Source organism: Eumetopias jubatus, unplaced genomic scaffold (genome assembly GCF_037043125.1).
Source record: "Eumetopias jubatus isolate StellerSeaLion01/CBP00866 unplaced genomic scaffold, mEumJub1_p1.0 scaffold_6, whole genome shotgun sequence".
NCBI classification, from domain to species: domain Eukaryota; kingdom Metazoa; phylum Chordata; class Mammalia; order Carnivora; family Otariidae; genus Eumetopias; species Eumetopias jubatus.
Genome location: NW_028274812.1, coordinates 133112245 through 133139656, shown reverse-complemented (window position 1 = coordinate 133139656; position 27412 = coordinate 133112245). Strand labels below are relative to the sequence as shown.

The 27412-nt window shown below is 44.6% G+C and overlaps 1 protein-coding gene and 1 long non-coding RNA gene across 7 annotated transcripts in view; one reads left to right on the top strand and one right to left on the bottom strand.

Annotated features, from left to right (window-relative positions):
- Nucleotides 1-27412, bottom strand: part of LOC114212580 (uncharacterized) — a 54444-nt gene that overhangs the window by 21867 nt on the left and 5165 nt on the right. For 3 of the 6 annotated variants that reach the window (XR_003610010.2, XR_003610009.2, XR_003610008.2), the window contains exons 4-5: nt 17274-17482; nt 16426-16477 (exon numbers count right to left, since the gene is read on the bottom strand). This is a non-coding gene — a long non-coding RNA (uncharacterized LOC114212580). Of the gene's footprint in view, nt 1-37; nt 13417-16425; nt 16478-17273; nt 17483-27412 lie in introns of those variants that run through there. The other 3 variants (XR_015768378.1, XR_003610011.2, XR_003610012.2) reach the window with 3 other exon arrangements.
- ADTRP (androgen dependent TFPI regulating protein) overlaps nt 1-27412 on the top strand; it is a 58627-nt gene that overhangs the window by 30089 nt on the left and 1126 nt on the right. The window contains exons 4-5 of the mRNA XM_028107503.2: nt 10095-10210; nt 22227-22378. Coding sequence (XP_027963304.2) covers nt 10095-10210; nt 22227-22378 — 268 coding nt within the window. The remainder of the gene's footprint in view (nt 1-10094; nt 10211-22226; nt 22379-27412) is intronic.

Below are 27412 nucleotides of genomic sequence, written 5' to 3'. Positions count from 1 at the left end.
ACTACTGACTGATGTATGTTCAAAGAGATGCACAGAGTCATGGTAATTACTATCTTTTATTAAAGGAAAAATACTGTTTTTTTCTGTTGGGGACTGTGGCTGGGAGGTGGATGTTCTCTGGCAGGCTTTTCAGGCTTATATCTTCCTCTGTTACCACCATCAGCAGATGTTAATTAGGTAACTGAGTATTCATGTAGCCAAAGGGAGTTCAAAATAGCCATTGAATCAGGGAAGAAGATTGGCAGAGGCTGAAACTAAGAAGAATGAAGACATGACCACGTTGGAGTTAACCAGATGAAAGAGAGGAGGTCGAAGAAAAAACAAGGAGAATCCATTGAAAAAACAGCCTCTTTCCATCTCTGTGAAAATGTGTGAAAGGTCAATTCCCCAGCCTCTTTATTGCCAGGCTTGCTTGGTTGATAAAAGATCCAACCCTGGGTTTCTGCTGATGAGCAAAGAGGCTATACTATTGGGGTGCATTAGTATATGTATGTGAAAAGTGAATAGAAATAGAACAAGTTCTTTGGTGACCACCATGGAACCTAACATTTGAACATCTCAATAGTAATCAAGAGTCTTCTTATGTTGAGGGCAGAATAAAACAAAACAAAACAAAACAAAAACCTCATAAAGGCAAGGGAGCGTTTAGCATTTCACTTCCCTTAATAAGAACAGATTTTACCAGTAAAAATTCAGATTTAAAGGCTAAACAAAACAAAACAAAAACCTTTGTGGTTTTTTTTTTTTTTTCTGAGTGTGGAAACCAAAAAGCGCAGGATTATTTCAGAGGGTTATTCCAGAGAGTTCTCCTAGTATGAACTAGTTAGTAATAAAAGCTTGTGTGTTTTGGGCATCTCTCTCAAAACACATCTAGGAGCTCATAAAAGCCACATTTTACTATTCAGTGGTGAGAAGGAATTTTGTGACCTTTTGAGAAATTTTGTTTTGTTTTTCCTAAGAAAACCATGATAAGGAAGTGAAGCAAATTTCTTGGCTGTGGGAGGATTGTCTCAGTGCCCCAGGCTTGCATTCCCAGGGGTGTAGGGGGCTCTGAGCAAGCATACTGTCATCAAGTTGTCCTGAATGTAGGTTCCCAAATTTTGCACTTAGAAAGTTGTTTTAATTTCTACCCAGCCTTAGGGTTTGTGGAACCGATGGCAGTGGCAGCCACAGAGACATCCCCATGTTAGCCCTTCCCCAGTGCCCAGGGACTCCGAGGTCCAAGCCCAAGATTACCATGAATAAAAGGCTAAAACCCAAAGGTACAGGGAACTGGACAAGGAATATGGGAGTCAACCCGGAAGGAAGAACAAGCAATTTGGGAACACAAGAAACAAGCTCCTGGTTGCTCATTGCAGCCTTCTTGTCTCTAAAACCAGGTTGGGGAGGGGGGACACTCATGCCTTGATACCTTCTCAACACTTGACACATTTGACCATATTTATCAAAAATTCTTCTTTCCTTCTTTACCTTACCTCCAGACTTTCTTTTTTTTTTAAGATTTTATTTATTTATTTGACAGAGAGGTAGAGAGCACAAGTAGGGCAGAGTGGGAGGCAGAGGGAGAGGGAGAAGCAGGCTCCCCGCTGAGCAGGGAGCCCAACGTGGGGCTCAATCCCAGGACCCTAGGATCATGACCTGAGCTGAAGGCAGAGGCTTAAACGACTGAAGCACCCAGGTGTCCCACCTCGAGACTTTCTAACTGCTCTTTGACAACTACCTCTGTAAGATGTTCTTCCTTTGCTAATTACTTAAATCAGGCATTCTCAACAGGGATTAATTTTGCTCACCAGGGGACAGTTGGCAATATGTGGAGACAGTTTTGATTGTCACAACGGAGGGGGGGGTGGTATCTAGGCATATCCTGGCATCTAGGGAGTAGAAGCCAAGGATGCAGCTAACCATCCTACAATGCCCTCCTGGCCACTGCCTCCTCTATGGGTAAGACCCCCCTTCAGTGAGCTCATGCATCCCTCCTCGCCCACCTACAGACTACCCCTAAATCAACCAACTGCTTGTGCTCGGGAAAGTCATCAGCCAGCAACTGCGGCTCTTGCAGAACAGCTGGTGAGTCCCTTTAGGAATACCCTGATGGGTCAGCAAGGGAGAGCCAGAGTCAGGAAGGAGAAATTGTGGAAACCCGTCCATCATGGGATCAGTCATGTGGGGAGTTTGGAACTCTGCCCTGGCGCCTGTGCTCACAGGGTGCTTTCCTGCATTGCTCTTGTCTCCCAGGGAGACCAGCTGCCTACACACTGTGTCCTTTACTGCCACCGTGATGTGATATCTGAGGGGAGGCAGCGGTGCCCTGAGACAGCGTGGCTCTAAAAGCAAGAGCAGATTCTTGTGCTTCTGAAACTTTCTCTTTCTTGAAAAGAACAGTCTCCTCCCTCCAACTTGGAGCAGCTTTCTAGAGAGCTGCCCATCTGTCTATGTCTTAAAAACAAGTCTCCATGTGTGCTATCTGAAGCCAGGCACAGAAGCAGGGAGGAAGGGTGGATTACACACTGATACAGAGGAGGAGATACAGAGAAAATAACGAACAAAACCTGGGGGGTTTCCACCTGGCCCGATCTCCAAGCGGAGAGTCATGGCCAGCAGATCCCAAGGTGAACAAAGCACAGCCTCTGCTGGTTACATAGGTTTTGACTTCCTGCAGGGCTGCCGGCCCCTGGATGGTGACACCCCTTAATTGAGTCTCCAATGGAGTTGCCATGACGTTGACACCCTGAGCTTGTTCCCGGTAGTCAAATTGCTCACTGGTTTCCCTGTGACCCACAACACCCACTTTCAGCCTTTGGGGCACCATCAATAGGTGATCAGCCTGAAGAGGCACTGATGTGACCTGTGACCATGGACACAGCCTGGCACGTGGCTAACGGTGTCAGTTGAATGCGGCCGCTGCAGCTGTCTTCTCATACCAGAACGCCAGACTGTCCTCCCGGGGTAGACAGGATACTGTCCCTTCCTCTTCTGCCCCACTCCCTTGTTTCACTGATTCATTCATTAATGCCAGAAATAGTAAGTGACCAGAGTAGGTCAAGTACTGTGTTGGGCAGTTGGAGATGAAATGGGGATAGCCCCGAGCCTCCAGTTGGTTCCAACCTGTTTGGCCCGTATCAGGTGAATGCAATCATGTGATGCTATGATGCGCATGAGCACTGGGAGGGCCAACTGTACCAGGGAAGGGTACCTACTGGACGTTTCAGGATGGCTGCAAATGCTCCCTGGAGGCAGGACTATCTACACCGAGCCCTGTAAGGCGTGGAGGAGGTGGAGGAGGCCGACAGAGGGGAGGGACAAGTGTGTGATGTATCAGTGGTGAGGGAGGGACCTGTGAGTGGGGGAGGAGTAATTAGGGGGTGAGAGTGGGGTCAAGGCTGTAGGTAGGAGCAGCAGGGCAAAGAAATAAAATGGGCAAGGTGACCCGATCATCAGGGGCTCTGCAGGCTGTATTCAGGACTTAATTCTGCTGTGTAATATGTAAGTTCAAATACAGAAAATTGGGCAAAATGTGTTTATTAAGCAGAGGAGGAGTCCTGAAAAAGCAGGAGATGAGAGCTTTGTCCTCAGAGTTTATAATCTGGTGAGAAGAGGAGAAAAAAATTGACTGCATAAAAATTAAATTGACAGCATAAAAACTAAAACTGAATGTAGCTGAGCCCTGGAGAGTCAAGTGCAGCCCCAAAGAGCTGTGAGAAGGACAGGAGGAGGAGCATCTCGTGCAAAGGCAGCATGTGACGTGGGTGTGGGGTGGACGTGACGTGGGCCCCACAGGCTGCAGGAAGGGCTGGGCACTCAGCTCCCAGAAGCGGGTGGTTTCTTTGGGGAGGCTTCTTGTTTGCAGGAAGGGGCTGTCAATGTTACCACTGACTGAATTCCTCTGAGCACTTAGATCTCTGTGTCATCAACAGTGTATAATACCTCCACTCCAGGCTCTAAACAGAGACTAAAATACTGACTGTTGTCTGACTCAATGGGAACAAAAACACCCAACGGGGGAAAATGGTATTTCTGGAGTCCATTTACTATTCTGATCATCGGAAGCCTACATAATTATACAATATTACCTCCTTACTGGCAGAATCCCCTTCTAGAGATTGTGTTTTATTATTTTGCCTTCAGATTTTATCAGTTTATGGAACCTAGATCTCTGAACTGTTGTGCTTCGGTGACACCACCTACTAGTGGAAAAACTTGATTTCCCCTAAACAAAGACAAACAAACAAAAAAAGGGGACTGTTCATTCCATCTCTCTCTTTTTACTTTGGCTGTCCGGAAACCTATTGCTGTTTGAATCTCGATCACAGCAGCCCAGCAAACCTCTGGTTGGCATATTTGCATTTCAGTATTATACCTTGTGACTGATTTTCTTTTATACCTTCTCACGTTAACGTGTGTGCTCTTGGTTGTGAGGCATCTCAAAGGTGTGTGTGTGGCTGGTTGGGAGAGAAGAATTAAAGAGCTCAGTAAATGGAAAAAGGAGGAATTCTAGGGAGGGGAACAGAATGAAACACCAGGATGAGGAGGAGACTGGTTTGAGTCAAAGGATGGGGAGCCCATTGAGACACTGTGGAAAATCAGAGGGAGAGATGAGATTAGGAAAAGAGGGTAGACAGTGGACCGAGGCAACAGGGAGCCACCGAAAGTTTCTGAGCAGGAGTAGCAACGTGAAACTTGTTTTCAGAAGGTTGGTGTAATTGCCATGTTGAGTATGTACAAGATAGGAAAAAGCTAGGGAGGTGATGCTGGGGAGAATAAAAGGCTGGGCAGCTGTGGGAAGAATTAGAAGGGAAAAGTGAATCAAGTTTGGATATAAGACATGAAGGAATGAGTCAGTTGATTACAGCAGGATTGTAGGGTCCCAAGATCACAGGTCTTTCTTCTATCTCACCCTTAACTGGGTCAAATCTAAACGGCCACTTCTTCACCAGGCTGGATGCTGTCAAAGTCAACTAGCTTCCTATTAGAAGAATACTGCCTTGAGATGTCCAAACTACGTATTAACCCAAAGGACCACAGTGTAGGAAGGAAGAAATCACTTAGAAACCCTCTTTAGAAGATCCAGAAAGTTAGCCTTTAACCACCTGTTCAATTCATGTACGAGTTCATAAGTAACACCCTGCTTTCCTTCCTCAGCCCAATGGAGCGTTTACTTCTCTTTCCAGGTCAGTAAAGACTATTCACATTTCTCCCAACCTTTTATTACGAAAATTTTCAAACCAAGTAGAGTCAAAAGAATGTTACAGTGACCACCTGTGTTATCTGCCACTTAGATCCTACTCTTCATAGTTAACTGAATTTGCTTTATCTCGAATCTGTGCATCTACCCATCCATCAGCTCATCTTATTTTTGGTGTATTTCAGAGTAAATTGCAAACAGTACTATTCTTCCATGGTAAATAAGACTATTGGTTTTTAACTTAACGTTTTCTGAATTTTTACCAAGCTGGGCTGTGTCAGCCTGCCTAGGTAGACTGTAAAGATCAAAGGGAAGCCTGTGGGTCTTTCTGTGGGTGGTTTATCTTCCCAATCCCCCTCCCCAGACATTTAAACATTGACTCTTTAATTATAGTGGTGCCTAGCCTGTGCACTAGAGTTTCGAGAAAGTGGAAAAGGGAATTTTTACAAATCCAATCACTGTGTCTTCTAAGCTCTGGTATTTGAGGCTGAAAAGACTCCTGCAGGTAGTGTAGGTGGAAAAATTTATAAAAAAAGAAAAAAGTTGTCCCCAGATGTATAACCAATATAACCCATGTCTACATTTCTGGATTTCCGTGTATCAGATGGACTTAAAGCAAAAATGTAACTGTAACAACATAGGGGTTCATAAAGAATACAGATGGTTTCTGCTTTTGGATACAGAATATTCCCAGGAAGACCTTCGCTATTGTCCCAGCCTGTGGGTTTTAGAGGCAGAAACTGCAGTGGTGAGGAATGAGATACAAGGTTTTAGCGGGCAAATGAATGGTAGTTACCGAAATCAGAGATTGCCTTATTGGGAATTACAAAACAATTATTACTGTGTGTTTTTACCACATGTAGTTTTCAAGCTTAAGGAACATGATCCAGCAGTGTATTAACAAGCCTGAGTATAATAGCATTCTATTAAGGTTTGTTTTGCCTCCTTTTTATGTTGTTGTATTTACATTTAAGTTTTAATTGATGTTTTGGCCATGTGTTTGCACCTGAAGAGATTTCGTAAAGGCTTTCTTTCTTTCTTTTTTTTTTTTAACACATAAAGTGTTATATTCCAGGTATAGTAAGTAAAAATTACCCTTCATGTCCTCAGAAATGAGATTTTGCCAGTGTAATAAAATTTTATTTTAAAATATCTATCCATTAGTACCATAAACAAACCGAAAATATTGTCTTAGAGACTTGGGGAAAAGGACCTCAGTTTGGAAAACATCAATGTAAGGAATTGATTCTCAAATGTAAGCACTGCCTGAACAGAGGGAGGGAAGCGAAGTTTGAGACCCGAACACAAAGTGGACGATATTGTGTAAGGTCCTTATGAGAAACAGCATCTCAAGGAGAAAAACCTCTCCATGATCAGTCCAAGAAGGCCGATGCTGGATCGTTTCTCTTGGTCAACTCAAACCAACACAAGGGCTAGTCTGACAAGGAAACGAAATCGAGGAAAGAGACAGAGATCATATTTTTAAATGTTATTATCTGATTTTTAAGATGTAGAGGCTCCTGAATTTCTTTCACTGGAGGAAATTAAGTGCTCTTGGCCCCCAGAGGATCTTAGAGATAAGAATGTGACCATCCTAAGCTTATGGATTTAGTCTTTGGAGGCTTCATGACAGTGATGAAAACCTGTTGGCTCCATGGGTTATCTCAGGGATTACGGCTTGCCTCTTTCACAAGAATCAGGAAAATGCATCCCATGGTACATTTAGCCTCAAACCAGGGAGGCTGTTTCTAACAGCTACGTCCCTACTAGTATGAGGCGAGTAAAAATAAGTGCTCATTATGGTTCACGTCACCCCTCAAGTGACCTTGTAAGAATGCTCTGCGGGCTGGTAAATTTCAGTGCTTATGCACAAGGCTATTTTTCAACCAGGGAATCGAAAGTGCACGACTATACTAATACTTAAATCACTTCTTCATGCTTAGAGTTCCATCTCCAAGGTATTCAGATGGAGGTAGGCATTACACCAAGGACAGGAGGAAAAGGCATGATTTAGTAGAAAAGGATGGGAAAAGAGCAACACTATCCTTTTAACCAATGCATCTGGAATGAGATATTTAAAGAAAAATCTCCCAAAATGATGGCTAATTGACAGGGAAAGATAATTTGATTCCATCGTCTCTGTTCACACATACTATTGTTTCAGCCCGTGATGTTTTGTTTACTCTGGAAGGAAATATTTTACCCCCTCTGAGATAATTAATTTTTGTCAGCTTCACTGTTTATAAGGGAAACTGAGAAACTGTTAATTGAAATACAGAATGAGTCACTGTTTTCAGTAATTTTTGGCAGCATTCTAATTTGTGTCAATCCCAGCCTAATTATTAGATTTTTTGGAAGCAGAAAGCATATTTTATTTTTCTCTTACTGATTTTTCTTCCTTTTTAAAAAAAAAAATACGTGCAGCTTGACAAAAGTTATACAATTGATATGAACATGAGGTAAAATACCAGCACATTTGAAATACCAAGAGGTTTAATGTGTTACGCTTGGCTCTTCACACTAGCCCGGTGTTTAGAAGGTTCACAGACTGTGGTCTTCTTCCTACCCCCAGCCCCGACGAAAAAATGTGGTTCTTTTAAAGACCTTTTAGCTGGTATTAAGCCACAGTATATGGCCCGTCACTAATGACATCACTGAAGTAAACTTCCCAGAAGTCATCAGGGAGAATTCATTTGGAAATCCAAATGAATGTCACTTGCAAAGGGCAGGCTTCTAGAAGAGGTGACTAGTCATGCATTCCTGAGTTATTTGTTGTAAAAGCATTAATCACCCTGAACTCATTTGCTCCTAATGTGAACACACTACATTATTCCACAGGAATTCTGTTCCCAATGATCATTAATGTAGAGATCTGAAGCTGCTGACTATGGGCAGGGTTAATAAAATCCGTCAGATCAATGGCCAGGATAATGGGACTGTTAATGCCTTCTAATAGAAGTTGGATCTTCCCGGTTGTAGCAGAGTGAAGGCAAGGTGGAGAGGCAGGTGACTGTGCTGGGCAGGCAGCCCCATCACTCGCCTCCCGAGGTGGCCTCTGGGTGAAAAGAGCATTGATGTCCGTCGCCGGGCATTGCCAGGGCTCTGAGGCAGTGCGGCTGGGAACGTGGGCAGCAGCGGTGGGCTGGGGAGGGAGCCACGGGGCGGCCACGCGGGGGCTCTGAGACCCTGCTTCAGCTGCTTACCTGCCCGCATCCGAGCACCTGGCACTGTGGACATCCTAGAACCTTGCTTCACCCCACTCCAGGTCCACAGATGAGATGAAGGACATAATCACAGTGATAATCGTGACAATCACAACTAATGCTCACTGGCAGCTCTCAGGGGCCGAGGACTAAGGGGCCTTTCCATACTCTAATCTCAGTCCTCAGAGCTGTACTCTCCATGACATGGGGACTATCCCGCATTTGATAACAGGGGAAGCTGAAGTTCAAACAGATTCAGCAACAAGTCCAAGCTCAGATTTGAAAGTGTGTGCCCTTAACCACTATGCCCCTTTATTAGAGGGAGAGACACCGAAACTGTAGCCTAAAATCAGACCACAGAAAGGTGCAGGATGTGCCAACTGACCTACATGTCTTGCCACTTGTACATGCAACCCATGTACATTGGTACCATACCATGTACATTGGTACCATACCATGCAACATGGGTGTGTTCGGGACCAATCTTGGACAAAGTCTATAAAAGCCATGGTTTGTCTGCAATGCTGTTCCTCTAAGCTCTGCTACTAAAATGTGGGTACCTGGGGCCTGTAAGAAGCCTCACTGCTTTGTGCCACCCACTTGCCGCCCTGTTGGGGCCTCAGGAGACCCTCTCAGGCCAGCAATGCCCTATTAAGATTCGTTCCTTCTCATTCCACCCCTGCCCCATAAAAACTGGCCACATTTCTTGTCATCTGAGGGTCTTGATCTCCTGACTATCCCCTAGCTAGCTCAGGTCAAATGAGAAGCTGTGGTCCCCTGGGGATGCCTTTGAGCACAACACTGATGTGACTGACAGCACAGGCCACCCAGGGCTAGCACCCAGGGCCCCAGCAACAAAGCTGGGCATGGGAGCACGGAGACACAGGCTCTGTGACATTTCTAAGCCCCAACGACTATGGTAAATGAGGTGCTGACACAGCTGTCCGGGGGCTCAGGAATGGGAACGGGATGCAGTTCACAGGTGGAGGCTAGAGATGCAAGAGGCTGCCAAGAGCTGAGGAAAAGAGGGGCCAGGATGAAAGAAGAAGGACAGCTGCAAATGTAAAAACTATAAAATACTAACACTATTAGATGTTCCCAGTAAGCAGTGTTCTCTGCTCACCCCACCCCCAGATCTTCCAAACACACATCATAAGTGCTAGACTACATGGCACAGGATAGAAATGCAGTCGGACTGAGCGAGAGAAATTAGCAAGAGGAAAACGCAGGGACAGCGCCGTGGAAGATTGTGTTGGCTGTGAAGAACATGAATGATTCGAATACAGGGAGAGAAGACATTCCACACAGAGCACTGAGGCATGAACAAAAGTGTGAGGGTGGGAGTGAGCCTACTGCGTACAAAGGGAGATGAAGGGAGACAGCCTTGTTTTAGGGGAGGAGTGTGTGTGTAAGGGTGGGTGTGTAAGTGTGGGGGGGGGAAGAGGAGAACAATTAGCAGGAGCAGAGAGGAGCGTAGCACATTACCAAGAGACTTGGTGGCCAAACAAAGGAGTTTGGGCCAGCATGGAAGGTAACAGGGAGCCACTGCAGGCCCTGGGGCATCTAAGGAGCATGATCTAAGCCAAGTTAGGGGAAGTTTCATCTAATAATTGCATAAGAATGTAGACTGGAGAGGAAAGAGAGAATTAGGGGCATGCCAGGCAGCTGGGGCAGCCTGACATTATGATTTACCATTTTCTCTCCTCCAGCACACATCCATACTACCCTTCACACTGGCTGAAGTCATCCTCAGGCCGCATTGCTATCCACAGAGGAAGAAAGGTCTCACCTTGTTGGCTCTTGCTAGCCTTGCATACATCAGCAGGTAAGAATTGCGGAGAGAAAATCTACTTAGACTTTTTCCTTCAGGACTAGGAGGGATACTCTAGGAGTTCCTTTATCTTGGGCTAACAGGGATTTAACCATCACTAAATTTTTAGGTAGCAGAGATTTGTATTGTTTGATGTTGATGCCATGGAAGCATCACATGCACAAGGGTACACAGGTGTGCATGCACAGGCAGCAAGTCAGGAGCTCTTCTCTCCCTCTCATGAATAAGTCATCATTGCAAAGCTACACTTGTTACTTTCCCCTAGAAAATATTGATCATTGGTTCCACTTGCAAATAAAATATTTGAATGTTTATACCAGCAATGGCCAAATAGCCAAGCTATAGAAAGAGCCCATTCATCGACAGATGAATGGATAAAGATGTGGTATAGATATACAATGGAATATTACTCCACCAACAAAAAGACTGAAATCTTGCCAATTGCAACAAGGTGGGTGGAACTAGAGGGTATTATGCTAAGCGAAATAAGTCAATCAGAGAAAGACAATTATCATATGATCTCACGCCTATGTGGAATGTAAGAAACAAAACAGAGGATCATAGGAGAAGGGAGGGAAAAATAAAACAAGATGAAACCAGAGAGGGAGAAAAACCATAAGAGACTCTTAATCATAGAAAACAAACTGAGGGTTGCTGGAGGGGCGAGGGTAGGGGGGATGGGCTAACTGAGTGATAGACATTAAGGAGGGTACATGACTTAATGAGCATTGGGTGTTATGTGCAACTGATGAATCGCTGAACCCTACTTTTGAAACTAATAATACACTATCGTATTAATTAATTGAATTTAAATTAAAAAATAATATGGGAAAAAATTAAAAAATAAAAAAAATGAAATGTTTAGATGGCTGAATGATCTGACGCATCCAAATATATTCCATCTAAAAAAGGCATTTGACTGGTTGAGCATGCTAGGTTTGGCCCATTCCTGTTGCCTGTATTTTTATGGGCTTATTTGCATCAACATCTGGCACTAGAACTCCTACAGGGCATTTGGGTAATTGCCCGGGGGCTTGCAGAACAGCCTCGTTTGAGGCATGAGAGGTAATTCAAGTAGCTGGCCTAGATTTCATTATTCAACCACCTGGTGACACCAATACTCAGAAGTGCCGCTCAGTGGTCTGTAATCAAAGGAAAAAGCTTGGCCTTCCACCCGATGATTGGAAACCCCCATTCTGTCACCTTCTGATCCACTGCCATTCTCTTGCTCTACTGATAAGAGTATGCCAAGCATAATACCTGCAGGTGGAAGCTAATCATGATGTTCCTTCTCCAGTCTAGACTTACATCAACTGTTCCCATCTGACAATCTGGGTCATCCCCCAAACCCTCCCTATTTGGGGGAAGTTTAACTCAGTATAGGGCTCTGCTAGAGATGGAAGCCAGAAAGAGAACACAATCCAAAAAACTTGGGCTCTCTCAGTGCTTGTTTCATTGGATTTCACCATCCTTTGTTTCAGAGCCCATAAGCTTTGTGCCCAGAACTCTGTTCATGGCTCTTCCCTTGCCTTTTCTCCTCCTCCTGCAATGTAGGCACCTCCCACCCTTCTGCACTTCTCCTTCCCCGAGTGCCCCAAATCTTTCTTGCTTCTCCTCTCTGGAAGAAAGAAAGCATTTGCTCCGTAAATCTACCCCAAGATTCCAGTCATCTATGCTGTTCTCCAGTCTGGGGCCTTTGTGTTTTTACACAAAGGACACTTTAGAGAGTAGGTGATAGTTGGGAACCTACTGGCAGTTGATGTCTGGAGCATAGTATTGAGAAGGATTCTGAGACCCGACCAGAAAAGGGTTTTGTCATCCTTTAGCAGTATCTGCCAAGAGCATAAGCATAGAGAATGGCAGGATATGTGCCATGAATTTGCCATACCTGGCTTAACCCAAAGGAATAAATCCTTAAAGATAGAATATCTGGAAGCTGGGGTTGGGTAAGAGCATGTATACATCAAGGTATCTTTTTCCTATTGTTACATGTGGAGCAGAAGCAAGGTGGTGTCTGGCTGATTATGGATATGAATTTCCATACTTTTGTTTCTTGTGTGGACTTCCATCTGATTTGGTCTTCCTTACGGAGTGTAACTTTTGGAGTTAGTATATAAGGCAGCATTTTTTGGTCTGTTAACCTTTTCTTTTCTTTTTTTAAAGATTTCATTTATTTATTTTTGTGAGAGGGAGAGAGACAGAGAGCGAGAAAGAGAGAGAGAAAGCACGAGTGGGGGTATGGGCAAAGGGAAAAGTAGACTCCCCGATGAGCAGAGAGCCCAACGTGGGACTCAATCCCAGGACCCTGAGATCATGACCTGAGCTGAAGGCAGATGCTTAACCAACTGAGCCACCCAGGCACCCAGTCTGTTAACTTTTTCTACCTAAGGACTTGGAAGTTGGTCATCGACTGTCACATCTGACTGTTGCCTTTTTATCTTCAGAGACCAAGAAGGTAAAAGCCCACAAAAGCCCCTGGTATTTTGGGGAAAAATTGTGGTGGACATAAAGATGAGAAGCAGTGGTGAATAGGGCTTAGCTTGTCAGTGCCTGGACACGTGATCAGACCATGCAGGGAATTGGGGGGTTGGAGAGAGGAGGTGCAATGAGGTGGGGGTCCTGTATGAATGCATCCTGTGTCCATTCAATTATTCATCAGCTCTGGGCACTGTGCTAAGTGAGTGAGGATACAGTGATGGAAAAGTCACCATGCCACCTTTAGGGACTGTTTGAGAGAGAAGAAAGTGCCCAAATAAAGGGACGACAGAATGGGGGGGAAGCGCAGGGTGCTGTGGGTGCCCAGGAGGGATGTTTTGAGCTAGCTTCCGAAGGAAATTGATGTCTAAGCTGAGACCCAAAGAATGAGTAAGAGTAAGTCAAAAGAGACGTGTAAAAGACCTTTAGGCAGAGGGAACAGCATCTGCAAAGGGCTGGAGTTGCTGAGGAGAGGGTTGACCTGGAAGACAGAGAAAATCTGGATCATCAATTCATATCAGTGAGTCCAGACTTTGAACCTGAGGGCTTGTCTGTGGGAAAGTTTTCAGCGGAGGAGAGACACAATGTGGCTTGTGTAAGAAAGATGACTGGACTCTGGATGAATTGTGGCAATTAAAGAGGAACAAGGTCGGGATGCCAGTTAGTGGCATTTGTGCTAACTCGGGAGAATTGATGTTAGCCAGCTGATGACAGTATCAGTCAATCTGCAAATGGAAAGAGAGAGGGTGAGTGGTGGAGGTGACGTGGAGGTCATCCAGCCCTGGAGGCCTAGCCTCAGCAGAGGAAATGACATGCCCAAGGTCACAGGGCTGGGGAAAATCAGCACTGGGACTTACACTCAGGGCTCCTATTTCCAAATGCAGTTCATTTTCCACAGTATCCACAGGGCTAGGTATTGGTTCAGCTCCACGTTTGTGCAAAACACAGTCTGCGAAATGTGGCGGGGGTGGGGGATGTAGTATGCAAAAAAGCTTAACCTCATTTCTATGGTCAATAAACTTCCATGATGTCATGGTTCCCAGCTCTGTGCTTGAATTGGACCTTAAAGTTATAGATACAAAGAGCAAGGGAGGAGGGGCAGAGACCTGTCACCAGCAGGAACGTGACTGGGTGGGCCCCGGTGGGGAGCTGAAGTGGTTTGGAATTTGGAACTCTTTATCCTCGGTGAAGTCCTAAATCAGCATTTGGCGCCTTAGTCTTCATTTTTGTTAGAACAAAGCAACTACTCCTCTATGCTGCCCCACGGACTGAAGCTTCCTTACCTCTGCCCATCCATCCCAGCTGTGGGAGCTCACACTCTGCTGCTTGTTGTCTCTACCCTTATGCAAGGCTTTGGCGCCCATGGGCCCTCACAGCCACAGATGGCCAGCAATGAAGTTCCACAAAATGTGCATATCCGTGGAGATGTTTTAGGGAAGTGGCCGTGGGCCAGCTGTTAGGCATGCCAGTTTGGTTGGTCAAATAGGGAAACAGCCTAGCAGGAATGAGGTAAAGAATATGGGCCGAGGCCAGAGTGAGAGTGAGCGTGAGAAACAAACATGAGTCAGAAAAATGGCAGTAACTCTGAGCTGGAGAAGCACTGCCCAGCCGAAACCACGTTACAACGACCTAAAATTAGCCACCAAGACCATGGGGACTGCCTCGCATGTGGCACTTGATTTTTGTAATTTTTCAGATTGCAGAATTGGAGGGCTGGCCCGTAAGTGGGAAAATAAAGCTCCGTAAAATAGTAATAACTGCAAATCTTTCATTTCCTTTGGAAAGCATGACTCACCTATAAATACAGTAACTTGCTCCCTGCTCCCATCTCTCTCACCCCTAAACACATCACCTCGCTCTCTCTGAGGTCTTGGTGAGGAGCAGGAAAACAGAAACCTTCCTACAGCTGGCTCTGATTCACTCTTTTATTGAACAAATATTTCCCCTAACACAGGGCTGGTCTTGCTGGGAAAAGCCAAGTGCTATCAGGCCAAGCCCCCGCCGATGGGGGGTTTGTACTTAATAAGAGGTGAATGAGCCGTGCATTTTAAGAATACAAGATGGGATAGGGATGACATTTAGCAAATATAAGGAGCCCCAGGAATGCACAGGAGGAAGCGGTTACATCTGGCTGGGTGGCGTGGGAAGGGCTTCAGGAAAGGTGCGCGTTGGATCCCGGCCCAGAAGGATTGGTGGATTGCAGTGAGAAAAGTGAGAGAAAGTGAACAACAACAGAGCATGGTCCCATGGCCAAGAGAGCACAGATCACAATAGAGCAGTGGCCAGCACCTCACTGTCGCCAGACCTGCAGGTGACTGAGGCTAAGAGGAAGTGGTCCTCGAACTCCCTACCTTCAGGGGCTGGCGGCCAACAGGCTAGAGGTTAGACACAGTGTAGACGACATGAGGTTTTGTTGTTGCTATTTGTTTCTACAGCAGGGAGGGGAAGTGAGAGCTACAAATAACATGGCGGGAGGATTTTGTTGGCAAAAGGCTGTCTTGACAATGCTGCTTAAAAAGGATTGGAGCAGCAAGACGTGGGAAGCAAAATAGAGTAAAATAACACACAAATAAAAGTTAGCCGGAATAGTCTTACCATGGGATTTAATCCCCATTGACCTATTCTTTGTCCATGGTTGTGTCATAGCTCCAGGGTCAGCCCACATCTGGGTGCTCAGAGCAGCCTTGCCCCGGCTGCAGGTGGCCCAGGCCTCCAGGACCCTCTTCTCTAAGAGTCTTAATAAGCTGCCCATGTTGTCCACTTGGTGACATATGGTGACGATACCTAGCCTCCTACGAAAGGTGATGATACCTAGCCTCCTGCGCCCACCGTCTCTGCCCGGCTCTGCTTTCAGTGCAGCTTGCTGCCCCCATTGCTGACCCACCCTGCTGTTGCCCACTAGTGCCCTGTGTCAGTAGAATGATGTTACCGGCCACTGCAACAGCCCTGGGCTGGCCTGCAGTGGCCCACCGCCTTGTGCTTGGTAGACCAGAAGACTGCGGGTGCCACAGGTGTCTCTGCTAGTGGGTAAGGCATTGCATGCCGAGGACAAGTGTCACGCAGATACGCAGCTATCACCCAGCAGTGGGGGAGGTATTTGAAAAGTCGTTCCTCAATTGCCCTTCCTATGAAGCACAAGAGATCATTCCTTTCCTCTATACTATGCTCACTCAGGTGAGCTCCCACATCGAAGCTGCCTGGGCCCTCTGGTATAGCAATCCTCTAAATCTGTGCATCCATTTACAATCACACTTACACATGTACTCTACATACAGATATGTTACCTCCAGAACACATTAAAAACTGCCAGAGAGATGCATGGAGCTGAGTTCCCAGATCAGCCTTATGGTGCCTTATGGTGAATTCCTGCCCAGAGCCCCTGTTACTCACTCCTTCCTGGGTATAAATACAACCTTCACCTGGGGCCATCTAGATGCACCATAGTTGCACAACTTTGAATCTTGAGGTCAGAATCCCAGGCCCATTTTCCACAGAAGTACGCCTTAGCACCCGGGTAAATTAATATATGAAATAAATATAAAGATGCCACACAACCGCCCCCCCCCTTATTATCAGCATTTGGAGCCTGGGTCACCCAGGATGCAGACTGGAAACAGGTGAAAGCCGAGGAGCGGGGAGGGGACATGGCCGGCTGCCCTCCCCATGCCTCTTGTGCAAACCTCAGCTCCTGTTCAACCAGAATGCCTGTTGCAGAAATTAGAAATAATACCAACCTGAAGAATGATACCTCAGTACCCGCAGGATGGAGGGCAGCCCTGCGACACACTGTGGAAGGAACAGGACAAGTTTTATGGATTAATTGGCATGCCATGGGCAAATGAGAAAGAAAAATCAAGGACAATTCTATGAATTTGGGGCCGTTGGACTGGGAAGAGGGTGGCTGCACTAAGAGAAGGAGAAAAATAGTTTGGGGGTATAAGTAAGAGACTCCATTTAAAATCCCATGTCTGGGTCCCATTCTGGCTTAATTGGTTTGGGATATGTCCTGAGCATTGGGATTTTTAAAGCCCCCACGGCAATTCTAATCTTCAGCCAAGGTTGAGAACCACTTGCCTAGAAGAACTTCAGTTTGGACATTCAGACCTGGCCTTCCCAAGAGAGGTGGTACAGTGGAGATCCAGGGAGTGAACCCTCCTGGTGGGATGAGGTTGCTGAAGAGAGAGAGAGAGGGAAGGGGGGGGAGAGAGGGAGTGGGGGGGAGAGAGAGGGAGGAGGAGAGAGGGAGGGGGAAGGGGGGAAGAGACGAGGGGTGAAGGGGGAGACAGGGAGAGAGGGAGAGACAGAGAGAAGTGGAAAGTGAATGCAGGGGCAGTGCCCCCATCTAAGGGGCAAGAGGGGCAAGGGGGCAACAAAGTAGCAAAGAACGATCAGATGGTAGAAAACCGAGAAGGTCCAAGAGTCATCTTTGTACCTTAAAGCTGGCAGGTGTCTTCGACGTGCCATTGCTCACGTGTGACCTGGGAGCACTTTGCAGGGAGGAGTATGAAGCTTGGGAGGGCAGGTGAGCAGAGGGGTGACGTGGGGGTGCATTGCAAAGGCAACGGTAGGCTCAGTCCCCTACCTTAAGGAATCACCATGTCCCAGCCATTGTTGCAGGCATTTTCATTGTAGGAAGTCGGCTAACTTGTTGAATTTATTGACAAAATGTGAATCCAGGTTGTGTTTGTCTTCTGGCCTCAGATGCAACTGTGACCATCTTACATGCTTCTGTGGGAAGTCGGCATGAAAATATGGGGCCAGAGGGTCCTTTAATTCTATTATTCTGCTGGGCTAGGGAGATACAGCATGAGTGTTAGCACTTAGAATTATATGCAGAAACCCCACCAAACCCCCTGTTATCTACTAGTCCCTAACCCACAGACTTCCACTGTTGCTGTACTGATAAGACACAGAAATTACGAATTTTAGGATAACCATTGGATGCTACAAGAAATTAGGAGGAGAAAACTATACAACATTAATTTGGGGGCTGCCAATCTGTGCCTGCCCAGCCTGACTCACGTAGATTGACACGGCAGACAGCTCTAGAAGGACATATAAAATTGCTCTCTGGGGGAACTGAGGAACAGGATTATTGGCATCTTCAAAGTATTAATGAAGTGAGCAATAGATTAAATAGAATTTGGAAGGCCACGGGTCCAGCTCCTGGGTTTCAGAGGCTGCGGTGTTCTCGGTGCATCAAGCAGCTGAGAGCTGTGTATAGCAGCCCAGTGAACAGCAGTTAAAGGGAACCATAGGTGCTAGTAGAACCGCCCAAAAGAGCCATTCATTTAAAGATCTGCAGAACTTGCCATCTTCCCGGCACTTGGAAAACAGATGTGCATGCTAGATACGACCCCTGTCCCATGAGTAAATTCATGCTGAAGGAAGTATGTGTCCTAAGAACCCAACCGAATGAGGGTTACAGGACCTTTGGGAAATCTTTTCTAGAGACATTGACTTTTCTTTTAATTATGATTATGTTATGTTAATCACCATACATTACATCATTAGTTTTTGACGTAGAGACATTGACTTTTAAGCTGAGACTTGAAGCATGAGTCTGGTTCCACCAGGCACAGAGCAAGGAGAAGTGTGTCCTGGGAAGTGAAACAGTCAGAGGTGTTCCAAGCAGAGACAACAGCATGAGTGAAGGCCCAGAGCTGAAGAGATGGGTTCATTTAAGAAACAGAGAAGGATCCAACATGGATGGGCTGTAGATCTGAAGGTGGAAAGGAGGGCAGGGCAAGGCCAGGTAGGCTGGGTATTTTCCTAAGGCATTAGTGGGGATCCCCTGGAGGCAGGGGAATGCCATGAGCAGATTTCTCTTTTGGAAAGATTGTCGGATTACTAGTAGTCTGTGGTATGGAAAGTGGATTGAAGGGTGCAAGGAAGCCCAGCAAGTAGACAATTATAGAAACCCTTACAGATGAAGAAGCCTGGAGTGGGGTGCAGTGGACATTTAGATGTGGTTTCATGGGATCCTACATGGGGCTGGGGAAGAGCTGACATTGACTAAGATCCCCCTTGCTCATGCTCTCTCTCTCTCTCTCAAAATAAATAAATAAATAAACAAATAAATCTTAAAAAAATAAATAAAAAGATGTGATCCCACCTGAGTATGAGCTTCTCCTCACCCAGGCCTCTCACTGGCTGCCCCTCATTAAATAATTGCACTCTTGCCTGATACCGTTATTTGTTTTCATTATTTTTCCGCTGACACTTAACACACCTGTAACTTTCTCTGCACTTTTTCTGTGAAACTACAGACTTCATTAACTTACCTCAGGAACTTTCCTTTGTGGAACCTTATGCTGAAGGAAACAAAAATGAAGTAAATAAAGAGAAACTTTCCAGGCCTCTAGGGGAATGTCCTTATTTGCCGACTGTCTTATATAAATGGGCATGGAAACTAGGAAGCCCTAATTTCTAGTGTATAAAGTAAACAAAGTGAGTTAATTAAAACAACCCATTTGGAGTGCATTCACATCTCCTTGTTAACCCCAAATTCTTAGCCCCAGCTCCTTGGGGACTTACTTTCTGTCCCTTATACCTTTCCTGGCCTGTCATGAGAAGGAGCCATGCAAGAGACATGTGCTATGGATATCCTTCCGATGTACATGCCCATGGAATGCGCGTCTCACAGAATTCCAGTGTTGATCAGAATAAGGTAAGGGAGAAAATTTCCACCCAAAATGTGTCTCTTTGGCATGAGGACTATTTTAGACTCATTATTTTTAAGAAACAGAAGGCTCAGGAAGAAACTTTGACCTTCCCCCAATTGCCAAAAAGAATTTAGATAAGGGTTCTGCCCCCAGGAACATAGGTATCAACCATAGATAAGCACAGTGTAATATGAAGTAGGTGAGGTAGGCAGGGAGGAACCTAGCAAAGTCTGTTTAAAGATTTTATTTATTTAGAGTGCGTGTGGGGCAGAGGGAGAGAGAGAGAGAAAGAATCTCAAGCAGGCTCCATGCCTAACATGGAGCCCAGTGCAGGGCTCGATCTCACGACCTTGAGATCATGACCTGAGCCGAAATCAAGAGTCAGACGCTTAACCAACTGAGCCACCCAGGTGCCCTGAAAATCTGTACACATGAAACAGTAAATCCCCATTCCTTCCTTCCCACAAGCCCTGACAGCCCCCATTCTACTTTCTGTCTCTATGAATTTGATGACTTTCGGTACCTCATATAGGTGGAATCAGATAATATTTGTCTTTTTGTGGCTGGCTAATTTCATTTAACATAATATCCTCAGTGTTCATTCATGTTGTAGCATGTGTCAGAATTTCCTTCTTTTTAAGGTTTAATGATATTCCATTGCATATTTATACCACATTTTATGTATCAGTTCATCCATGGATGGACACTTGGTGCTTCCATGTTTTCACTATTGAGAATAATGCTATGAACACAGGTATACAAAGATCTCTTTGAGTTCTTGCTTTCAATTCTTTTGGGTATATACAAGGAAGTAGAATTGCTAGATCATATGGTAATTCTATGTTTAGTTTTTTGAGTAACTGCCACACTGTTTTCCATAGCAGTTAAACTGTTTTATGTACCTACCAACAGTGCATAAGGATTCCAATTTCTCCACAGCCTCTCCAGCACTTGATATTAGCCATCCTAATGGGTGTGAAGTGGCATCTCATTATAGTTTTGATTTGCAGTTCCCTAATAATAATAAGTGATGTTGAGTATCTTTTCATGTGTATGTTGGCCATTTGTTTATCTTCTTTGGAAAGATGTCTATTGAGTCTCTTGTCCATTTTTAATTGGGTTGTTGGGTTTTTTACTTGCTGTTGTTGAGTTGGAGGAGTTCTTTGTATATTATGGATATTAATCCTCTACCAGGTATATGATTGGAAAATATTTTTTCCCATTACATAGGTTTCCTTTTCAATTTACTGATTCTGTCCTTTGATACAGAGTTGGCCTCTTAAACTTCATACCGTTGGTGCGTCTCTTGCTTCACTCCAGTCCTGACCCTCATACTAGTCCTTGTCTCTTCCACGAGCATTTGACAAATCTAAAGTATTTGAAACAACCAAAAGTACACTTGGATTTCTGAAAGTTTAATTAGGCTCAGAATTTTATTCCTCCTTCTGAACTCTTTTGATACCCCCAGGTATCCAAATTTGAATGTTGTTTCTGAAGCATGACCTAGCCTATCCCAATTGTTACATGAGATAAGGAGCCTCAAAGAAAGGTTGCTAGGACCCTCTGTGCCATCCCTAAGAAGAGAGAAGCTTTAGAACTCTTTTATTAAATGATCACAATGGGCCAGGCATTACTTTATTTTACATGTGTTAACTCCCTTAATCTTTTTTTTTTTTAAGATTTTATTTATTTATTTGACAGACACAGCGAGAGAGGGAACACAAGCAGGGGGAGTGGCAGAGGGAGAAGCAGGCTCCCCGCCAAGCAGGGAGCCCGACGCGGGGCGCGATCCCAGGACCCCGAGACCACGACCCGAGCCGAAGGCAGACGCCCAACGACTGAGCCACCCAGGCGCCCCTTACATGTGTTAACTCCCTTAATCTTGACGACAGCTTTATAATATGTATGCTGTTTGCACCCCCCACTTTTCACATGAAGGCAGGGGACAGAAGGGCTAAATAAACTGCTGAAGGTAACATAGCTAGTAGGTGGCAGAACTAGGATTTGTATCACAGAAGGCTGGTTCCAGATTCTGTCCTCCTAACCAATTATAAACTTAGTTGATACATCATCTTCCCCATATTTAATTTTAAAAGTTATTTCAGATTTTGGCATCTTCCAGTGCAGTTGGTTTCCAGCATGCTGCATTTGCAGGCTTTGCTTAGACATCATGGCTCCTCTCCTAGCATTTCTTTTCCTTCTCTTGGCTTCCAGAAATGACTTCTATTCTATCCTCACATGAGCAAGATCTAAGCCTCCTGTAAATCCATCCTTTCCTACTGAACACTTTATCCACAGCTATATTCATGAGCTGAAATCAGGGCCGACAGTTAAACCCCTCCTACGTCTAAGAGGCATATTGTAATAAAGCAGTAATGCCCAGTCTCTGTCCCTCCTACCCCAATAGACTCGGAGGGCTAATGAAAAGCTACACCTGACTCTTAGGTACAGAAAAGCAAACCCCACTTGTCTGGCTGAGAGCCAGCGAATGATGCCATCTTAGCAGGTTCAATGTCTCAGCAGGTCATACCTCTCAGGGAAAGGAATAATTCACGTCCTCACATACTCTCTTTGGCTGATGATGTGTTTGATGTTCTCCCATATTCTTTCACCAACATTGAATTTTAATGGATTAGGTAAAATAGCCAAGCCCAGCTTATGAAATAGGATGTCTCTTTGAATCAAATCTATTTATCCAGAAAAGAATCACTTCTGTAGGTTTGTGGAACACCTCAGCTGTTGACAAATGATCCCCATGGCTTCTTTTCATCTGCCTGGGCTCCAAAACCCCATTGATCTCGAGGATAAAATGGCTCCACCACCAAGCCACCCCCGCCATCCTAATTGTTATGACTTGTCATTTTCTGCAGGGTCCTATGGATCTACTCTGAGACGGGTACGTGGGTGTATCCTGTGTTTGCCAAACTCAGCCCGGTGGGTCTAACAGCCTTCTTCTCTCTCAGCTACATCTTTAATGCCAGCATCTATCTACTTGGAGAGAAGCTCAACCACTGGAAATGGGGTCAGTTTATTTCTCTTTCACTTACAGAAACATACCTTCCTTACACTTTCTCCACTCCTCCTGGAAACAGGAGGAACTAGTCCAAGAGCAGAAGGCAGTGAAGCTTAACACCTTTGTTCAAAGGATTCAGACAGGTCCTACCAAAGTAGGCAAAGCGAAAGCCTGGGGGAAGTTTGAATTTTCTCAAAGGATCCCATCAAATTATCTCCCCTCCTCCCCCAAACGACACCTCATTTAATTTCAAGGCTAAAAATAATCTTGTTTAGTGAGCTCAGGACCCAGAGAGCAAGGTGTCATCATCCCCAGCACGAAAAAAAAATGAACTCAGGTTCTTCCTCCCGTAAGTGAGGGACTGAGGGATACAAGCTGTTACATGTCAAGGTTTCCTTTTTTGAAGGATAGGGATCCCGATGACCCTCTTTGTTCTTCCAACATCAGCAGTGCCTTCCCAGATGCTCTCCCATCCTTCTGCCATTAGGTTGCTTCTCAACCCTTAGTAAAATTTTACCAGATAAAATCATATCCTATACTTGAGATGGGAATTCTCATTTAAACAGGGTCTTGGGCAAAGTGAGTATGTCAGCAAGCTAAGTTTTCTAATAATAGGTAGCTGGAACCATGTTGCTTCTTAAAAACGACAACAACAAACAAACAAACAAAAAAACAAAAAAACCTTAACTCAGATGATTTTAAAATGGAAGATTTTATTCTCCTCCTTGCTTCTCCCACCACCCCACCCCCAGAATATTATTTTGCTAGAAAAGTAACCATCAAAAAGTCAGGTTGCAAAATAATCATGATTTTTCCCTCCCCAAAGGGAAGTGCAGGAAGCATAACCTGATTTTGTATATGAGGAAGCAAGATCAACATACAGTCCCCCACATCACACGCCCACATGTTCTGTTCTATCAAAATAGAAACGGCACAAGTGGCATCTTCTGCCCAATCTATGAACTGGTGTGAAAACACAAGCCCATGTACGCAACAACAACAACAACAACAAAACAAACCAACAACAACAACAAAAAAAAAACCATGACAGTTTCATAAGAGCGTATATTTCTGAGAGGAAAATGAGACCCTGGAGAAATAAGCATGCCACTTGGCTTTTTCATATGTTTTCTACTCTTGGAGAATGTAACTGGTTGGGGAAATCTCAAAGGCACTATCCTTGAAAGCAAACACTTAAGACACGGAATACTAAAATTTACTCCCAAAATTAGGATTCCAAATCACAGGAAATTATCCAGAGCGGAGAAAAAAAATGTGTTGACATTTCAGATGTGTTGACATCTAATTCTAACTAGTTTGGCTCCTTGAAGCTCTTGGTAAGGTTTTTGATGCCTTCCCCAAGAATCTATATAAAAAAAGGGAAGAAACTAATCCATTGGAAATTTGCAGAGAAAAATGTGATTATTCAGAGCTTACAGAACAATAACTTTTTTAACAATTGTATTGAATTCAATAATGATTAACTTCTAAGTTGTTACTCTACAGTGACTTTAAGACGTCCGTTGAATTAAAAAAATTTTCACCAAATTTAATATTATTTTCAGCACAAAGCTCTTTTAAATAACCTTCATTGGTTAAGAGCTACATCCAATTTTTTCACTACATTTAGGTCCCAATGAGCAAATAGGCTACTATCAACATGTGGACCCACACACGTACACATGCGAACATTCCTGTCAGTGACAGACACACACACAGGTGGCAGTGCATTCCTCTCCTCCGTCTAGATTTTTAAATCCTTAAAGAAAAGACTGGGCCAAAAGTCCTATATAGCGTCAGAATAGGATTATAAATAGGTTAAGTTCTAAACAGATCATAATCACAAATGGTCTAGTAAGAATTAAAAGAGAAATTAGACCACTTAACGACCCAGTTGCAGTGAACATTTTAAATTGCCTAAAACTAAACAGAGCTATCTATGTGAGCACATTTTCCCACGTCTTATTCTGCTTAAAACACTTAAAGCCTTCCTCAGTTTACAGATGAAAGTCCAAACTCTTGGAATGACACACGAGGGGCTCTCTGAGCCAGTCCCTGCCGTGGCTTTTGATCTCCATTGTCTAAATGTGTGCTCCAGCCGAGCCACCAAATGACTCGTTTGCTTCACACATTGATGTTGTTCCTCCCCACCGTGGGCTTCAGTCTCTCACGTCCCCCAGTCTTTGCCTGTCTCACACCATCAACTCACCTCTTCCAGGAAGCCTTCTATGGTCTGTATGAAGATATGTTTTTACACAAGACTCTGAGTTCCATAAGGGTTAGGAGTGTGTCTTATCCATCTTTGACACTCCCCTTTCCATTAGCTTATTCAATGGATCAATCAATGCAGAAAGGAGCTATTAAAGGGCTCTTCTCTTTAGGCATTAAATGGGACTCTGTACACAGGGCTTCGGGAGACAGTGGTCAAGGAGTGACTATAATGGTTGGAGATGAAAGTATTGGGCAGAGAGTTTAAGGAGCATAGATGGTGATGCTATGGTATAGTGACTGGAGAGCTGTTGAAAAAGAGATGCATGTTAGGGCAGGCAGTGCAAAATATGGGGAAGGACACTGGAATAGAAATCAAGAAAACCAGGGTATGTCTCTCACCTGGCCACAAACCAACCACGTAAGCTGTGTCAAAACACTTCAACTTCTCAGTGATGGGATGACCTCTAAGTCGGGTGACCACCTGGGCCAGTCTGCCTAGGACATTCCTGGGGAATGCCGGCCATGCGAGTGTGCATGTAGTTTAGCATTGTCAAGGCATGGACATTCACTCGTGTGCTCCCTCTCCCCTTCCCTCCCTCTCTTTCTCTTTTCCTTTCTCTTTCTCTTTTACTCTTTCTCTTTTTCTTCCTTCCTTCCTTCCTTCCTTCCTTCCTCCCTTCCTTCCTTCCTTCCTCCCTTTCTCTCTTTTCCTTAGTAAGACACAAGAATGCCGACATCAAGACACGAGTTCCTCAGAAAAAGAAACACAACCCACAGGATATATCAGGCAAAAAAAGGAGCCAAGTGCCAGGCCCCCATGGCAGGGCCTCTTCTAGGTAGGTGAGGCTGGAGAGGCAATCAGCTTATCTCTGGCCCACTACCCCTCTGCTAACATTCCTGAGGGACATGCGCCGGGAGGCAGGCTATCCTTTGTCAGGGCCTGAGACCATAAATCCTTTCCCCCCTAAGTAGAGTTCATAAGATGAAAATTCAAGTCTAACCAAGTGACTTTGTGTCTATGGCTTGGACAGGACATTAAAACCTTCCTTTAATACTATTTTCTGTAGACCAGATTTTTTTTTTTGTAGGAAGATTTTATTGCTGAAAGTTGCTTAGAGGCCACCTAGTCTACCTCTTTGGTTTTACCCATGAAGAAATTTAAGTTTTTTTCTGCCTTTCACATTATCCCTGATCATTTCATAACAAAAGACTCTTATCAGGAGATGACTCACGGTCCCACAGGAGCAACATTTGGTCAATAACAGAAATATATCTCCTTTTTGCCTTTCTTGTCCTAATTTCATCTCTCTTAGCTCAGAGTCCACATTGGATTATTGCTTCTCCTTTCACTGCCTCTTTCCCACAAGGATTTCTCCAGCCAGAACCTCAGCTCCATCTCCTTCCTGCTACGTCTGCCCTGAAACTTTTACTCATTCATGTTCAAACCTCATTCTTCTAACACCTCCTATCTCCCCAACCATCTGCCTTCTCACCCTTTGCCAAGCCAACCCGCAGAAACTAGGCAAATGTTCTTCAAATTTTCAGTTCAAAGTCTAGCAGCAGTAGCTTTTGTGATTGTAGATACATAGGTGTAAATCTTTGTGAATAAAATGTTTTTACTTACTCTGTTTTCTGACTATTGGAATAATAAGGAATATAATTACATATGGTATCCATAGTGATGTTGATTAAAAGAATGAGTTTGGGTTTTTTGTTTTTTGTGGTTTTTTTTTTTTTTTTTTTTTGCCATGACAGCAGAAAATGTTTGGATCTTGCACAAGACAAACATTAAATGTTTGACCTAAAATATCTTTATTCCTTGGTACTACCTAACAGAGGATAAAAAAAGGACTAAAATGAATGAGGGGTGGACTTAGCTCCCTAACTGCCAACTAGGAGGCATTCCTAGGGAAAAATTGCCCTGCCATGAAGGAAAGAGGGATAACAAACAATGTTATTTCCCAGTCAGAATATGAAATCCATGTTGAGAACTTTGTTTGAGTAAGATAAGATCTATTACTAAGTCAACAGCTCCCAATCTCCAGCCATGTATTGTGGAATCAGAGTCAGAGATAAGTTCTGAGGACTCAGAGAAGCCTAGAGACCGCTCAGCTCCAGAATGCAGGACTAAAGACCCACCTCCCACCTGCTAGAAACAAAAAGAAAAATATGATTTCTGTGATGTTCACACCACGTAAGTCACTACAGAAGAAATGACTGTTGTAAGTCCACCCAGAGACACATTTTGGGACAATGCCTTCTCTAATGTATTTGTGGGTCTATGGCAATGTCTTAGTGCTCTGTCTAGCTGCTTAGTGTTGGATGTGGGAGACTCTGATCCCCGGGAAGGAGCCAGCTGCTCTCTTCCCACAAAGGAACTTCCTGCCATCACTCCTGCTCCTGGGCTCATTCTCTTAAGCCTTCCGTATCTGTTGTGTTTCTTCAGTGGAGAAGGACTCTCCAATCCTGGGCACCTGGGTTGAAGGAGTGTGGTTATGATTACAGTTACACTCAAGGGGCTGGGGTTGGTAAGAGGGTTTTAGGAGCCTTCAGAGGGACTGCAGGGGCAACTAAGTGGAGAAGTTTACGTTGCCCAAGCTCTTGAACATGAAGGAATTAATGAGTCATTTGGCTGACAAAGGATTTATTATGAGCAAAGAGTGTATGCTTCAGAAAAAAGAAGGTTCTGGGTTTGTACTTAGAGACCTAACGTACAGAAGACCTGATGGGGGAGGAGAGAATCCACATCAAAAATGAAAAATAAGTGAGAGCATAAATGAAAATGACATGAAGCCTATAAAGCTGGATAACTTAGTAAGGCTTCCGTGGAGT